Below are 16,535 nucleotides of genomic sequence, written 5' to 3'. Positions count from 1 at the left end.
GTCCAGAATCATAGTTCACTAAAAGTGGCAACTTTGGTGGACAGGGTAGTGAAGTTGCCTTCATTGAGCAGAACATTGAGTACAAAACCTGGGATCTCATGTATCATTTACACAACTCATTGGTGAAACCACTTTTGGTTGCCTAGCTGTAAGAAGGATATCAATAATTTTAAAGGGGTGCAGAGATTTACCAGGCACTAGCGAAGGGATTGAGTTATAGGGAAGGGTGGATAGGCCGAATCTCTATTCCCTGGAGCATTGGAGCCTGGTGAATTTTATAAATGTTAAATTCTGTGGACAGTATAAGAATTGCCTGCAACCAGTGAACTTGGAGGAATGAGAAGTGAGATTGGACTGTAAACCAAAGAACTTTTCTGAACTTACACACACATTACATAAACGCGCTTAGAATTAGAAGGGGTTTAAGTTAGGTTAATTTAATAATAGATAAAGTGTGATTCTGTTTTCATATATAAAGATAATTAAAAGCAACTTTTGTTTAAGTATCCATTTGTCTTGGTGAATATTATTGCTGCTGGGTTTATGGGTCCTCTGGGCTCGTAACATTAGACAATGATTACCTGAAATCATTAAAAGGGCATTGGATAAAGTCAATGTTGAGTCTTTTTTTTTCATGTTCAGTCTTTTATGGAGGTTTAAAGTGAGAGTGATTTAAAAGGGATCAAGAGGCAAATTTTTCACTCAAGAGGTAGTCCATATCTGGAAATGAACTGCCAGAGAAAGATTATAGAAGAGGTTACAATATGATCTTTAAAAAAAAAAATTTAGATATACACCACATAACAGGCCCTTCTGGCACACAAGCCCGTGCCCCCCAAATACACCAATTAATCTACAACCCCCATATGCACTGAAGGGTGGGAGGAAACCAGAGCATCTGGAAGAAATCCATGGAGGCACACAGAGAATTTTCAAACTTCTTTGAAACAGTGCTGGATTTAAACAGCTGGCACTGTCATGGCATTGCACTGTCAAAACGCTTCACTAACCATTGCACAAACCATGCTACCCCAATAGATGTCCAAATGTCTTTTTACATTTGGACAGATATGTAGATAAGAAGGGCTTAGAAGGATACGGAGCAAATGGAGGAAAATGGGACTAATCCAGAATGGTACAACTTATCCATGCCAACCAAGTTGGCAAAGGGCCTATTCTGTGCTGTTTGACATCATAGAGTTAAAATGTGCTTTGAATGGTATTCTAAAATGACTCCAGTAAGAATTAAAATTTTAGGAAGATTAAAGGACTCTTTCAGTCATGGTAAAGACAAATGTCTTTCTTGACCCATAACTCCGAATCATATAACTAACAATAGACAAGAGATTTAAAAACAATAAATACCGACGTGGAATATTTCCAATGCTAAGAATGCCTGAGTGCATCATGGAAATATTACCAAAGCAAAGTGAGTGGTTTCAGTAATAGGGAGGGAGAAAAAGTCATTGAGACAACTTTGTATCTTTAATGAAGAATGTTCCATAAATGTTGGAAATCTGAGACAATGACATTTAACATATTCCCTGCAAGATCTCACAACTAAAATGCCACAGGCAAAGGCTGAATCTTGGTGATCTGTTGGTGATCATCAATCGTTTGAGTGTAAATGGTGACAAGAGTTTGATACAAGGAGGTAACAGGATGATTCTTGACAGCAAATGAAAACTAAAGTTTCACTAGTTAATGTGGGGATTTGGGGTCATGAGCAAGGCAAAGTACAATTCTTTCCATACAAACTAACGATTGCAGAAATATAATGGCAGAGAAGGAAAATAATTAATTCTAGCCTCAATTAAGTCGATTAAAACACGGGATTTCTTTAGGCAGTCAATAATGGAAAAAGAAATAACTGAAGATATCAGTGTCTTTTCCTCAAGTCAATAATCTACTTTGATCTCTCACAATTCCAAATTCTCTCCTTCCCCCACTCCGCCGCACACCATGCTAGTGCTAGGGAGGGGTAGGATGTATATTTGCTGCAGTGTGATGAACTGACACTCCCATGAGCAATATCCCCGTGAATAAATAAGTAGCTTTTCAAGTCACTTTACAGAATACCCCTCCATAAATCTTCGTCCGCAAAGCCAAGCCAAAGAAGAAAGATTTGATACTGGATCTTTAACAATAAAACTTTGTACACAACTATAGGTTGATCCAAACATTACATTTATAAAAATTTTAAAAACACAAAAAAAATAACGGGACACTGAGCATGTCAGGCAGCATCCGGCGAAAAAGCAGGTCATGTCTCAGGTTGAAAACCCTTTGTTAGAATTGGGATGGAGAGAAAAATTGTTTTTTAAGTCACTGAGAGGGTGAGAAAATCCTGGTATTTGCCATGACTAATGAAAACAAATTCTCGTAACATTTCACTCAAAAAGAGATCGGAATGTGGGGCAGCTCTGATATGGTGACAGAAAACAAGAGCACTGTCTTCTGCCCTTTGCGATCTGGTAATCAATCAACTCACAATGATAGAAAAGAAAGTCTCGGCCGCAGGGTTGAAAAAAAACTGCAGACACTGGAAATTTGAAACAAAGACAAAGCTGGATACACTCAAGAACATGCAGGGAATGGAGGGATGTGGATCATGGTTGGATTAGTTTTAAGTTTTGGACACATGGAGGGTTGTAGGGCCTGTTGCTGAGCTGCACTGGTCTTTGTTCGAACTCAGTAGGCTGGGCAGTAGCAGGGAAAGAGAAACATTCATTGTTTTGGGTCTGCAACCCTTCCTCAGACCCGAAACATTGACTTGTTTTTCTATTCGGCCCGACTTGCTGAGTGCTTCTGGAAATGTGTTTTTGGCTCTGCTCTGTGTTTATGCAACTGAAACATAAGGGCTCTTTCATGCAAAGAAAAAGCCCGAATGTAAAGGTGGATGTTCTCCGCCCTTACATTGGGACTTACCTTCTCGAATGCGCCCCAGCCAGCTCCAAGGCGCCGGCTGCAATCCCTCTCAGGGAAGGACAATCAGTGGAGCCCTGTGCTCCGCCGCCTCACATAAATGTACAGCCGCTGCAAGTGGCTGGTTAGGGGCGGGCTGAGACCCATCTCCCCATTCACCCCTCTCCTTCCGTGACCCCGTCGGGGAAGTGGCACTCAGCAGGAGTGGCCCTCAGTGCAGGCTGTGACAGCCCCGCCGATCTCTCTGGCGCTTTACTGGGTCGCTTCGGTCTTCGGGACCGCTCTCTGCGGCTCGAAACGTGGCAGAGCAATGGCCGGTTTCCCTACCCATAATCCCCCACGCAGTTGGAACTGTTCTGGGAAACTACTTTTTGAAGTTCGTTCACTGTTGTAATATGGAAGGAAACACAAGCAATAGAACAACCACCCAGCTATTGGTTCACATGAGAATGGCCAAGGGATGAATTGTGGTCAGTTTTCAGCTCCCTGTGAGAGAGGATTGGATCACATTTCAACATTCCAAACAAAAGTCAACACCTCCAGATCAGCAGCACGCATTCCACTGCACAAGAGAAGCAGCAGAGATAGTTGTGTTCAGGTTTATGGTGGGAACTGAGTCCATAATCCTCGATTCAGAGACCAGATGAGTCACAACTGCTGTTCATCTCACGTATTAAGAGAATCAGCTACATAGGCTCTAAACATTGTTTGAGAGCAAGTTCAACATAATATCCTGTAGCGATGAAGATTTAAATCTCTCAAGATGGACTTGAGATTTTCGTCCACTAATGTCTATCATGTGACAGACAAGTGATCTAGTTGAGGTGTTTGATATAACTGCAGGATTTGATGGTGGGGGGGGGGGGGGGGAAGAGAGGGGAGGGAAAGAGAAACAAATTAGTACAAGAGTGAAGAACAAGATTTTAAAATTAGCACCAGGTCATTCAGGGGTGAAGTCAAGGTTAATAGAACCCTACATCAGTGCAATCCCATCCCTCAAAAACATGTTGAAGCTAGAAGAGGGTGGGGTGGGGGCAAGAAAATATAAAAGTGGAGACTGACAGTATTTTTCTTGTCAAACACGAAGAATGTACCAAGACAGGTACAAAGTGAAAAAGTCCTCTGATTGAAAGGCAGAGCAGGCTGATGGGGCTGGAACCCATTTTCCCAACAGCACACATCAGATGCTACCAACTAGTTGTACAGTGGGTCACAAATCCAGAAGCCACTCCGAGAAAGGACAGGACCTCACTCATAACTTCTGCAGAAACTTGAGGACTAAATCCCGAAGCTGGGTGCGAAGTGCCTCGTTGTTGTCACAAATAATATGCGTCGAGTCTTCTTCAATTTGAATCAATGTGTCTTCTGATTGAAGATGAATAATGTGTCCTTCTTGCATGTCCTCCACCTTGACATCAGTAATGCCATGCTGTGGAAGAATGAGAGGAGAATTACTGCATGGAGGCCTGGTGCAAGTTGCGTCTACCGCCATTTATAAATGAAAGATGCACGTAGGGTGGGAAGTATCAAACTGCATTGTGCAGGGTGTCACAGTAATAGGGATACGATGGTTGGGATTCCCCTCCTGCAATTAAAATTCCTTCCCTCAGGATCGAACAATAGTTTTCCAAAAAAAAATTCACCTGAATATCCCAGTAAATGTCTCATAAAGATTAGAACCATGGAAAAGTCACTGTAAATGTGTGGAAAAGAAAAAGTGTATATCATGGCTATTGTGATTTATGGTGTGAAAAATAAAAAATTAAAAAAAAAAAAAATTAAAAAAAAAAAAGATTAGAACCATGGAACACGACAGCACAGAAACAGGCACTTCAAGTCTGTGCCAAACTATTATTCTGCCTGGTCCCATTGACCTGCACCTGGACCATATCCCATACATGTATATATCCAAATTTTTCTTAAATGCCAAAATTGAGTCTACATTCACCTTTTCAGCTGGCAGCTTATTCCACACACTCACAGCTCAGAGTGAAGAAATTCTCCAAAATGTTTCCTCTAAATATTTCACCCTTTACCCATGTCCTCCTAGTTCTTGTTTAACCTAACCTCAGTGGACAAAAAACCTGCTCATCATTTTGTATACTTCTATCAAATCTCCCCTTATTCTTCTATGCTCCAGGAATGAAGTCCTAATGCAGTGGTTCTCAACCTTTTCTTTCCTCTCACATAAGTATTCCCTATGCCATAGGTGCTCTGTGATTAGTAAGGGATTGCTTAAGGTGGTATGTGGGTGGAAAGAAAAAGTTTGAAAACCACTGTTTTAATCGTACCTAATTGACTCATTATGTGCACGGTTTCATAACTCCAAAGGAACTAGGCCAATGACCATTTTTCTCAAGCAAAATACTTCTGTAGTGATTCTCAATCTTCACATCCCACCTTAAGCAATTCCTTACTAATTAAGGAGCACCAACGGCATTACTTAAAGTGGGATGTGAGTGGAAAATGGTTGCGAACCACTATCCGAACCAGTTTAATCTTTCCTTGTAACTCAGTTCTTAGAGTCCCAGCAACATCCCAGTAAATCTTTGCACTTTTTCTATCTTATTGATATCTTTCCTGCTGTTAGGTGATCGAAACTGCATACAATACTCCAAATGTGGCCCAGTCTTATACAGCATTACCATAACATCTCAACTCCTATACTCAATACTTTGATTTATGAAAGGCAATATGCCAAAAACTTTCTTTACAATCCTGTCTCCCTGTGGCGTCACTTTCAGAAACTTGTGTATCTGTATTCCCAGATCCCTCTGTTCTTTTGAATTCCTTAGCACCCTACTGTTTACGTGTCGTCCTTAGTGCCATTCCTATCGCTTACCGTGTCATTCTTCAGCACCCTACCATTTACGGTGTCGACTTCAGCACCCTACCGTTTACCGTGTCATCCTACCGTTTACCGTGTCGTCCTCAGCGCCCTACTGATTACCGTGTCGTCCTCTGTGCCCTACCATTTACCGTGTCGACCTCAGCACCCTACCGTTTACCGTGTCATCCTACCGTTTACCGTGTCATCCTCAGCGCCCTACTGTTTACCGTGTCGTCCTCTGTGCCCTACCATTTACCGTGTCGACCTCAGCACCCTACCGCTTACCGTGTCATCCTACCGTTTACCGTGTCGTCCTCTGTGCCCTACCGTTTACCGTGTCATCCTACCGTTTACCATGTCGTCCTCAGCACCCTACTGTTTACCGTGTCGTCCTCTGTGCCCTACCATTTATCATGTCGACCTAAGTTCCCCACTGTTTACCATTCACTAAGTGGAGGGAGAGAGATATGCACGGCATTCCTTCACTTAATCTCTACAATCTCTGCATCCAACCAAGCTTCCCTGCATTCCCCTGATGAAGGCATCTACAGCATATAAAGCACTGAAAATGAACAAATATCGTAAGAATTTTAGTACAGGTATACAATCCTTTATCTGGAAAGCTCCAAAAACGGGCACTTTTTTTTCCTGGTGCGGGAGGGAGGGAGACAGGAGCGTGACTAGGTTGGGCGGGGGAGAGACAGCAGCGTGACTAGGTTGGGCAGGGAGAGACGGCAGCGCAACTCGGTTGGGCGGGGGGGTGGGGGAGGAGAGACGGCAGCGCGACTTGGGTGGGCAAGGGGGAGAGACATGCCAGGGCGACTAGAAGGGGGTGGATACGGCAGCACAATTCGGGTGGGATGAAATCTGGGACAGCTCGCTTTTCTGAAATCGAGAAAAATTCAAAATTTGGAACACCCTGTCCCCCAAGGGTTCCGGATAAAGGATTGTGTACCTGTACTGTAAAGCAGCATTGTGGGAAGTGTTAACCCAAGACTCAATTTATTATTAACCATCTGTGTTGAGATAAGAAATGCTTTTAACCCCTTCTGAGACAGAGAAAACCTCTCTTCAGCTGTGACATAAATCCTCAGTCACAGCAGAAGTCAGTAATTTTAATCTGGCAGGTCACGGTCATGGTAAAGATGCAGCTTTAGTAAAGTTCGAGCTTAACTGAACACTTAACCTCAGCAGATTTAATCCCTCTAATGACAACAACTGTGCACAATGCAATTACAGCGCTAGTGACCCAGGTTTGAATCTAGCACTTTCTGTAAGGAGTTTGTACTTTCTCCCAGTGTCTGCAGGGGCTTCCCCATCATTCAAAATATGCAGGGGTTGTAGGTTAATTGGTGTATTTGGGGGACATGGGCTTGTGGGCTGGAAGAGTCTGTTACTGTTTAGACATACAACACGAACCCGTGCCACCTAAATACCCCAATCAACTCACAAACCCCAAAGATTTTGAAGGGTGGGAGGAATCCGAAGCACCTGGAGAAAACCCACGCAAACAGGGAGTGAACTTAAACTCCTTAGAGACAGCTGGTGCAGTAAGTAATAGCATCGCGCTAACCGCTACGCTTACCATACTCCTAAATTATAAATTTAAACTTAAACTTGCATTTATTCAGCATCTTTACATAGTGAAGTTTCAAAAACTGGGCATATGATCAAAACACTTGATAGAAGATTAAGATTTTAAACAACAACACAAGATTTGATAGAGCTTTGAAGTAGGAAATCCAAAGTTAGGGCCTCGGCAGATGAAGGAACAGTTTCTCGCGGTGCAGCAATGGACAGTGGCAATGTGCAGTAATTGCTTCAGACAACACTATCAATGTTTACCTTCTCGAGGCTCTGTACAAATTGCTCAATGGTGATTGAACCACACAGCAGTGGTTTGAGAGGTTTGAATTCAGGGACTTCATCGTTTATCCGCTTCCTTTTCTTGCCGGTTGGCTGCTGCACTGGTTTTGGTAGAGACTGCTCGAGAAAAGATTACAATCAGTAATAAGGCAATAGACCAAGAAAACAAGCCACATTACCCTACTTCCTTAATGAATAAGCTGCAATCTGACCTATTTTACACAAAGTATTCAATCACTTAAATGAAGCAATCAATCATAAAATTACGGTATTTTTTCCGATGTCCAGCTGCTTTGATTTTTCAGCAATTATAAAATTAAAGTTCCCTTCTCAGTCTGGCTCACATGATGAAATGCCTCAGGCATTTGACATTTCAATAATTACAGAAGGTGGATCTAGATTTTTTTAAGGTATTGATTCGATAATCAATTTTTAAAAATCAGAAAATGGAGAAAGAAGGCCATAGGAATAGAAAAAGAGAGACCCACGGAAAGAACTTGCATTGAGATTGTGCAACTTCTGTCAATAAACATGCTTTGAGGTGGAGTCCTAACAGCTCTACAGTTCAGGAGGCAGCTTCTCCACCACCTTCAAGGGCAATTAGGGGTGGTCCATTAAATGCAGGTGGAGTGCACAAAACTCAGATCCCTTGAATCACACATGTCAAACTCTGTCAATAAACATGCTTTGAGGTGGAGTCCTAACAGCATTGTGGGTATACTCGCAGCTCTACAGTTCAGGAGGCAGCTTCTCCACCACCTTCAAGGGCAATTAGGGGTGGTCCATTAAATGCAGGTGGAGTGCACAAAACTCAGATCCCTTGAATCACACATGTCAAACTCTGGCCCGCGGGCCAAATTTGGCCCGTGATATAATTATATTTGGCCCGCAAGATCATTTCAAAAATGTATCAGAGGTGGCCCGCTGGCCGCCGCGCCAGTATAGCGCACAGTAATACAACAAATCCCAGAATGCATTGGCGTCAGCCTGCTAATCGCCCCCACCTCCTCTGTTTACGTTGCAGGGTCTCACCGTGGACTTTGGTTTTGGGGCCTGGCCGGTGTCAGGGGAAGCCAAGGCCGCTTCCCAGCGCCCGGAACCGGAGGCCTCGGGCCTGACCTCGCCAGGACCGTTGCCTACTCCCCCTCCCTGCCGCAGGCCGACCCGCGACTCACGGTGACGGGGCCACTGATCCGCCGAGGTGCCGCCCTGCAGCGAGACCCGATGCCCCCGCACTGTCGTTGTCCAACCCGATCGCCTGCAAACCCCGCCCTCCCGCACACAGGCCTGAGTAAGGATTATGAACTTTAATCTCAGGATAAAACGATCTTCCAATAGTTTCATGTCACAGTGATAAATATATTCCTGGTTAAAAATGGTCCTTCACCTGGATACAAGCTCATTAGGCATGAAAAGTGTGTCAATCAAAGGATATCTGTACCAATGGAAAAAGGGCATGGCAAATAACCCTGCTAGAGTTCATGCCCACAATCAGTCACCCATTGGATTGTTTCAGGAATCATGTTATTCTTCCACATTCTCAATAGCCCTCAGATTTTACTATTCGACAGCACACTAGCAACATTTGACAAATCCTCTATAGAGAAATATTATTTATTGAATATTTTATTTCTCATTTGTTAATGCTTCTGGAAAGAGTTGATCCAAAACTATTATTAAACATTTATTTTAATAAGAAAAAGTTTAACATTACAGATGTTGAAAGAAGAGAAAACATGCAGATGTTGTTGAAAATTTTCAATAAATATTTAGTTCGGCCCTCGACTTAGTCCAAGTTTCTAATTTTGGCCCTCCGTGAATTTGAGTTTGACACCCCTGCCTTGAATGAAATGAACAAAGTCTCCTTTGTAGAGTTAGGATACATAGGACAAGAAATTTGCTCACAGGAAGCTCACTCAGTCAGCAGCGACACAAGTGGGAATAATTAATCTTAGTGATGTTGAATAAAAACTGACAAGTTCATTCAGTCAACCTTTTGTTCTTCATACTGTACCCCATGAGCTTTTACTTATCCTTATGAAGTGCAGATAACACTTTGATTTAACTTTTCTTCATTTCCTCATCAATAACCCTATTTCTTCATTCAGTTTAAAAACTATGGTGAGCCAACTATTGAACATGCACATAGATGCTCTTAAAAATAATTAAAAAAAGGAAAAAAAAAAGGAAAAAGAAAAAAAACATGCACATAGATGTAATAAATACACCGTTAACCACCCAGTGACTTTTCCCATCCTGGGGAGGGGTTTGAGGGTAGACAGAAAGAGAAGGAAAGAAAGCAATGGCATGTGCCTTATGCTCCAGATTACCTAGATAGATCAAGTGGAATTGAGAATTAGCAACCTAACCCTTCAAGATGACTGACTGCGTTAATACAACTTCATTCTCTTTCCATGACTTACGCGGAGTATATGCTTATTGTCTTTGGTCTGCATCACTGCAGAAACAGTTGCCATGGAGATGCCAGGTTTGATCTCAGAAGGGACAAGAGATTCTGCAAGCTGAAAAACAGTGACAACATGAGAAGAGTGGAATAGATTACGTACACAATGGATTTTTCAAGACCACAGAATGTGCAGAGCTGTGAAGTTGATGTTGCAATGCAGGATACACAGCAACTAACCTGGGCACAGCAGCAAGCCACCATAAACTTGCAAAGTGATAAACAATTGGGTCATCTCCATTGGTGGCAATGAGTGAGGGATTAAGGTTACTCTGGACATTTTGGTGAACTCCCTCCCTCGGGAGCTTTCACACACCAAGATGGCACATAGTTTAATGCTTTACTTGAGGGACAGCAGCCATAACAGTGTAAAATGTTCCTGTGTGTGTGTGCACAACTCTTGAAAAACAAAAAGTGATTAAAATGTCTGCAAATAACTTTGCATCTGAAAACCAAGTTTGCAATTATTCTACAGAGATATTACTGATGACTGCTTGGTCTTTTGAGACTACTCACAGCTGCCTGGTTGCAATGACAATAAGATGGCTTTGGCCACATTTACATTTTAAAATTTTTAAATTTAAAATGTTCATATTTTATTGATACAACATGGTAGGAGGCCCTTCCAACTCATTATACCTGTGCCACCCTATTACCTACCAACCCCATAAGTTTTGAAGGGTGGGAGGAAACAAGAGCACCTGTAGAAAATCCACAGAGGTAATGGGATAAACATACAAACTCTTTACAGACAGCAACAGATTCGAACCCTGGTCGCTGGTGTTGAAATAGTGTTGCGCCATCCATTCACCAAACCATCCACTTGCCAGAAATGGAGTTATTAACGCAAGAAGCCATTCTACCCATCGAGTCCATGTTGGCTGCATGTCTATCAATAGCATTAGTCTCATTTCCCCTCTCTTTAGTTCCCATTACTCTTGCAAATTATTTTCTATTTTCTCTTACAGCCAATGTCAATTCACAATACCTTACTTTTTTTTCCACTATACCCACAATTAGCAGTAATTTACAAGTGCAAATTTGCTGACTAGCTTACATTTGAAAGGTGGGAGAAAACTAGAGCACCAGGACAATCCTGTGCTATTCATGGGTGGGAGGGGGAGAGATGTGCAAATTCCATTCGCAGGCTCCCCAGGTCAGGAACAAATATTTACAAATATTTGGAGGTACAGGGATTGCTAGGGAGTAATCAACATGGTTTTGTCAGGGGTAGATCATGCTTGACAAACCTGATTGAGTTTTTCAAGGGGGTTACAAAAAAGGTTGATGAAGGGAAAGCTGTGGATGTTGTCTATTTAGACTTTAGTAAAACTTTTGACAAAGTTCCCCACAGGAGGTTAGGAAAAAAAGTGGAGGCATTAGGTATAAATAAGGAGGTAGTGAAATGGATTCAGCAATGGTTGGATGGGAGGTGTCAGAGAGTAGTGGAAGAAAATTGTTTGTCCAATTGGAAGCCGGTGACTAGTGGAGTTCCTCAGGGATCGGTCCTCGGTCCACTATTGTTTGTTATATATATTAACGATCTGGAAGTAGGGGTGGAGAATTGGATAAGCAAGTTTGCGGATGATACAAAGATTGGTGGTGTTGTGGACAGTGAGGAAGATTACCGTAGATTAAAAGGTGATTTAGGAAGGCTGGAGGTGTGGGCTGAGAAATGGCTGATGGAATTTAATACAGATAAATGTGAGGTGTTACATTTTGGAAAGGCAAATCTAAATAGGTCATATGCATTAAATGGTAGGCTATTGAGATGTGCAGAGCAACAAAGGGATTTAGGAGTTGTGGTAAATAGTACCCTCAAGGCTGATACTCAGGTAGATGGTGTGGTGAAGAAGGCATTTGGAATGTTGGCCTTCATAAATCGGTATTGAATTCAAGAGTAGGGAGGTTATGATGAAATTGTACAAGGCATTGGTGAGGCCAAATTTGGAGTACTGTGTACAGTTTTGGTCACCAAATTATAGGAAAGATATAAACAAAATAGAGAGAGTGCAGGGAAGGTTCACGAGAATGTTGACAGGATTACAAGGTTTGAGTTACAGGGAGAGGTTGTGCAGACTGGGGCTTTTTTCTCTGGAGCGTAGAAGATTGAGGGGGACTTGATAGAGGTGTTTAAGATTTTAAAAGGGACAGAGTAAATGTGGATAGGCTTTTTCAATTAAGAGTGGGGGAGATTCAAACTAGAGGGCATGATTTAAGATGGAAGGGGGAAAATTATAAGGGGAACATGAGGGGAAATTTCTTTACGCAGAGGGTGGTGGGGATGTGGAATGAGCTTCCGGCAGATGTGGTCGAGGCGGGATTATTGGTTACATTTAAGGAAAGACTGGATAATTACATGGATAGGAGAGGACTGGAGGGGTATGGACCGGGTGCTGGTCAGTGGGACTAGGAGGGTGGGGATTTGTTACGGCATAGACTAGTAGGGCCGAACTGGCCTGTTCTGTGCTGTAAGTGGTTATATGGTTATATGGGTCTCTGGAGCTGCATGGCAACTGTGAATCTTTCATCACATGCAGGAATAGTAAAACGTCTTTAATCCAGCATGGTCAGACCAGCAAATTTTCAGATCTTATTTTATGAATGCTGTGTGACATTACACAGTTATGCAGTTTCCAGTGAAACTCAAGTATATAGGGGGCATGACTAAAAGGCTCGAGTAAGTTTTAAGAGCATGGGAAACATTCAAAGGAGTGCATGCAATGGAACTAGGCTATTTTGAAAGGCGCACAGGATTTGGGATTCATTGAGTAGATGGTCAGTGGGTGAGGAGGGGAACTTGGCAAGTATTACTTGGGGAGACCAGAGGTAATCAATGGTAATTTTTAAAGTGCATCTCTTTGGGCTTGTTCATTTGCCTCATTCCTTTAGCATCTGATAACAAACCATCAGAATTTCTGAAGAGCAGATCGTTGGAGTTTAGCTCTGTCAAAGTTCATTTCTTTAACTATCCTTCAGCACACAGCCCTCAGTTTTAAAATGGGGTTCAAATTAATTTCTCCCACCTCTTTCTACCATTCAAAACAGTCATGATCAATTCCTATCCTCAAACCAATTTCTTTGAGGCTTTTGGAGATGGAAAGATCGACAATGAAGTTAAAAAGGAGGTAAGAAAAGTTTAGTTATCTCAACACTTACATCAGGCATGAGCTCAATCTTCTCATAGCGCCGTTTGAATGGGAGGGTCAGTACTTCTGCCCTCCGATAGGCCATTGGTGAGGGTTGGCAGTCAATCATCAGGTCAGTACGATGGGATTGGGCTGGAGGAGCTTGAGTGTACTGCTCTGGACACACAACATGCAATGGCTGGAAAAATAAAACACGGGAATAAGGAAAGGAGAAATGAGCAACTATGCTCTCTATCACATACATATCCTGCCATTTACTTAGAGGACAAGAAACACTGTCTAGATCATTTCCATATTTTAACCAGAGGAAGACAGGAGAGAGATTATGCCCCCCGTAGTTAGATATCAAACAATTCATTAAGTCACATTTCAACATCTTGAAATCAAAATCGTGAACTTTGTGTCCCACATCAAACCTGATGGCTGACGCAATGGTATGAGTTTATTAAAAAATCTCCAATAATTCAAAATCGTGTTTCTGAGGTTTACTGTCCACTCCTCATTCCACTCTTAAAAGCCAAACACCATTACATCCACTCACCCAATTTTCCCACCTTACCTGCACCTCTTTCAATAATTTCGAAACTTGAATGAAGTTCAATCGTGTGTCAATTGGACAGTAGACACATTTCATAGACAGCGGCTGGTATGGTGCCAAAGCATCCAAGTAGGAGAAATCTGGTTCTAGAATAAAAATCTAGTACATCAGGACGTGATGGCATACGGATCGTTTCCTTATTTGTATAAAATGAAAGTTATCATCACTGGAAAATTGAGTCATTTATTAACCTGCTGATGGAATCTGTGTGTCGAACCATTCTGGTCTAGTAGCAGAATGGGTAACTCATCCAGAGACTTAAACCTAAACTAATGATCCCAATAACCAAGCTCATAATATATCTTGAGGTACAAGGGACTGTGGTTGCTGGAATCTAGAGCAGAAAATAATCTGCTGGAGAAACTCAGAAGGTCAAGCAACATCAGGGCCTTGATGAAGGGTTCCGACCTGAAACGTCGACCATTCTTTTCCTCCCACTGATGCTGCTCGACTTGTTGATTTCCATCAGCAGATTGTTTACTTTTTTTGACTTAAAGCACATCACATCTCAGCAGCTGCGGAAAATCAATTTGGTTAAATATGGAAATATTAAAGCATAGAAAGCCAGTTTCCATAATGGAAATACTCAATGGTCATTTTACCAGTTCACCAAGGTTCTTGAAGGGAATCTGACCTCCTGACCGACACCTAAAAGCCAGATCACGTCCATCCGACCAACTTCCTGCACTCAGCAGTGCGATTGTGTTTGAAATATTATCCTGCTTTGTCCCATGCCTTGCACCTGGACCAGAGCCCTCCATATCCTTCCCATTCATGTACCTGTCCAAATTTTTCTTAAATGTCAAAAACGGAGCCTGCATTCATCAGTTCAGCTGGCAGCTTGTTCCACATTCTCACCATTTTGTGTGAATTTCCCCCTAATATTCCCTTTAAACATTTCCCTTTAATCCATGTCCTCTAGTTCTTGTCTCACCTACTCTCAGTGGAAAAAGCCTGCTTGCATTTATTTACTCTATCGATACCCCTCATAATTACGTATACCTCTATCAAATCTCCCTTCATTCTTCTACACGCCAGATAATAAAGTTCTAACTTGTTTAATCTTTCCCAATAGCTCAGTTCTTCAAGTTCCAGCAACATCCTTGGAAACCTTCTCTGCACTCCCTCAACCTTCTGAATACCTTTCCTGTAGTTAGGTGACCAAAAGTGCACAATAATAATCCAAATTTGGCCTCATTAATGTCTTATTCGACTTCATCAGAACATCTCAACTTCTATCCAGATAGACCCTGACTTACGATATTTCAAAGTCACAGTGGTCAGAATCTGAACTTGCTTTTTAAAATATTTTTATGAAGTGTAACATAATAATCCTATATACATGTTCTACTAAAAAAAGAATGTCATAACATATTCATATCATAGATATAAATGGACACTACAACAAATTTCATCCATAATGGTTAATTTGACATTATTTGTTAAAATAATTATGAATATAAACCACTTAAGTTACATTTTACCAACACTCATCGTACCTTGGTATAATATTGAAGTAATTGTTATGATCTAGGACAAATAATTAATCCATTAATGATCAACTTAACTAAAAAAAAAGAAAAATAGAAAAAAAGACTAATACTAATCTAACCCCTCCCTCTACTCAAGGTTTCAAAAACCCTGAAAATTTATCAAGTAGCAACCCTCAGAGGACAGACAGAGCATCGCTGGAGCATCCAAATGACCTAAAACTACCAATTATGATAGTTTTCTCTAAATGGGCCCAATATCCTTTCAAACGGAAACTTTCTATCTTAACCTTGTATCTCATTTTTTCCAAACTTAGATATGTCATTACGTCATGTAGCCACTGTGCATGAGTTGGTGAGTGTCACCTTTCCATTTCATTAAAACTGCTCGTCTGGCTATCAACGTGATAAAGGCTAAAATGTTCTCGAGATGCTGACAAAAGTATTTCCAGTTCACAAGAAAAACCAATCAAGGCAATTAAAAGGCCTGGGTCTATTTTAATCTTAGCTTCCTAATTTGGGAAACTCCCAAAACATAAATCAATGAGGCTTCAAAAACTTTACACTTTTCACATAGTGGGTCAACTCTGCATAAAAATGAGATCATTTAAGTTTGGACATGTGTAATCTATGTATCACCTTAAATTGTAATAAACAATGCCTTGCACAAAATGAAGAATCATTGATCAAACTACGAGTGGAAAACTGATTCTCATCTGAGAATGTTATATTGAGATCACGCTCCCGATCCCAGCCATTGAGGCTGATCTTAAATCCAATAAATCATTATAAATAAGTGATATCAATCCACTGTGAACAAACTGCAAGTCAAAAAATATATCAACAATCCGTACTTTCGATTTCGAGCTCTGATGTTTATCCACATTTGCAATGTCCTGGCCGCCCGCGCAGCCAAGCTCCCGACCGCCCGTGCATCCGAAACTCCTGATGCCCCGGCCTCCTGCCCATCTGAGCTCCAAATGCCCCGACTCCCCTCCCATCTGAACTCCTGACGGCCCTGCCTCCTGCCCATCCAAACTCTCGACACCCCAGATGCTTCAAACATTCTTCAAGCCCAGTGTGTTTTCAGCTGTGTACATTGCAGTAATGTTTTTTTCCAGTGTAAATGGCTTTTGAATAAAGGTTTTCAGTCTTTATATAATTTAAAAAAAAACGTAGAGTGCAGTATTGATATTGATAATTTTGACTTATG

The 16,535-nt window shown here is 41.7% G+C and overlaps 1 protein-coding gene across 2 annotated transcripts in view; it reads right to left on the bottom strand.

Moving 5' to 3' along the window:
• Positions 1-1,466: 1,466 nt before the first annotated feature.
• ints9 (integrator complex subunit 9) overlaps positions 1,467-16,535 on the bottom strand; it is a 98,011-nt gene continuing 82,942 nt past the window's right edge. For both annotated transcript variants that reach the window (XM_069930785.1, XM_069930786.1), the window contains exons 13-17: positions 13,794-13,918; positions 13,245-13,412; positions 10,045-10,143; positions 7,601-7,738; positions 1,467-4,354 (exon numbers count right to left, since the gene is read on the bottom strand). In XM_069930785.1, the coding sequence (XP_069786886.1) occupies positions 4,178-4,354; positions 7,601-7,738; positions 10,045-10,143; positions 13,245-13,412; positions 13,794-13,918 (707 nt within the window). In that variant the 3' untranslated portion in view covers positions 1,467-4,177. The remainder of the gene's footprint in view (positions 4,355-7,600; positions 7,739-10,044; positions 10,144-13,244; positions 13,413-13,793; positions 13,919-16,535) is intronic.

The sequence above is a fragment of the Narcine bancroftii genome, chromosome 4 (assembly GCF_036971445.1).
Source record: "Narcine bancroftii isolate sNarBan1 chromosome 4, sNarBan1.hap1, whole genome shotgun sequence".
In the NCBI taxonomy this organism is placed as follows: domain Eukaryota; kingdom Metazoa; phylum Chordata; class Chondrichthyes; order Torpediniformes; family Narcinidae; genus Narcine; species Narcine bancroftii.
Note: the sequence above shows the minus strand (reverse complement) of the source record. Positions and strands in the feature narration are given on the sequence as shown.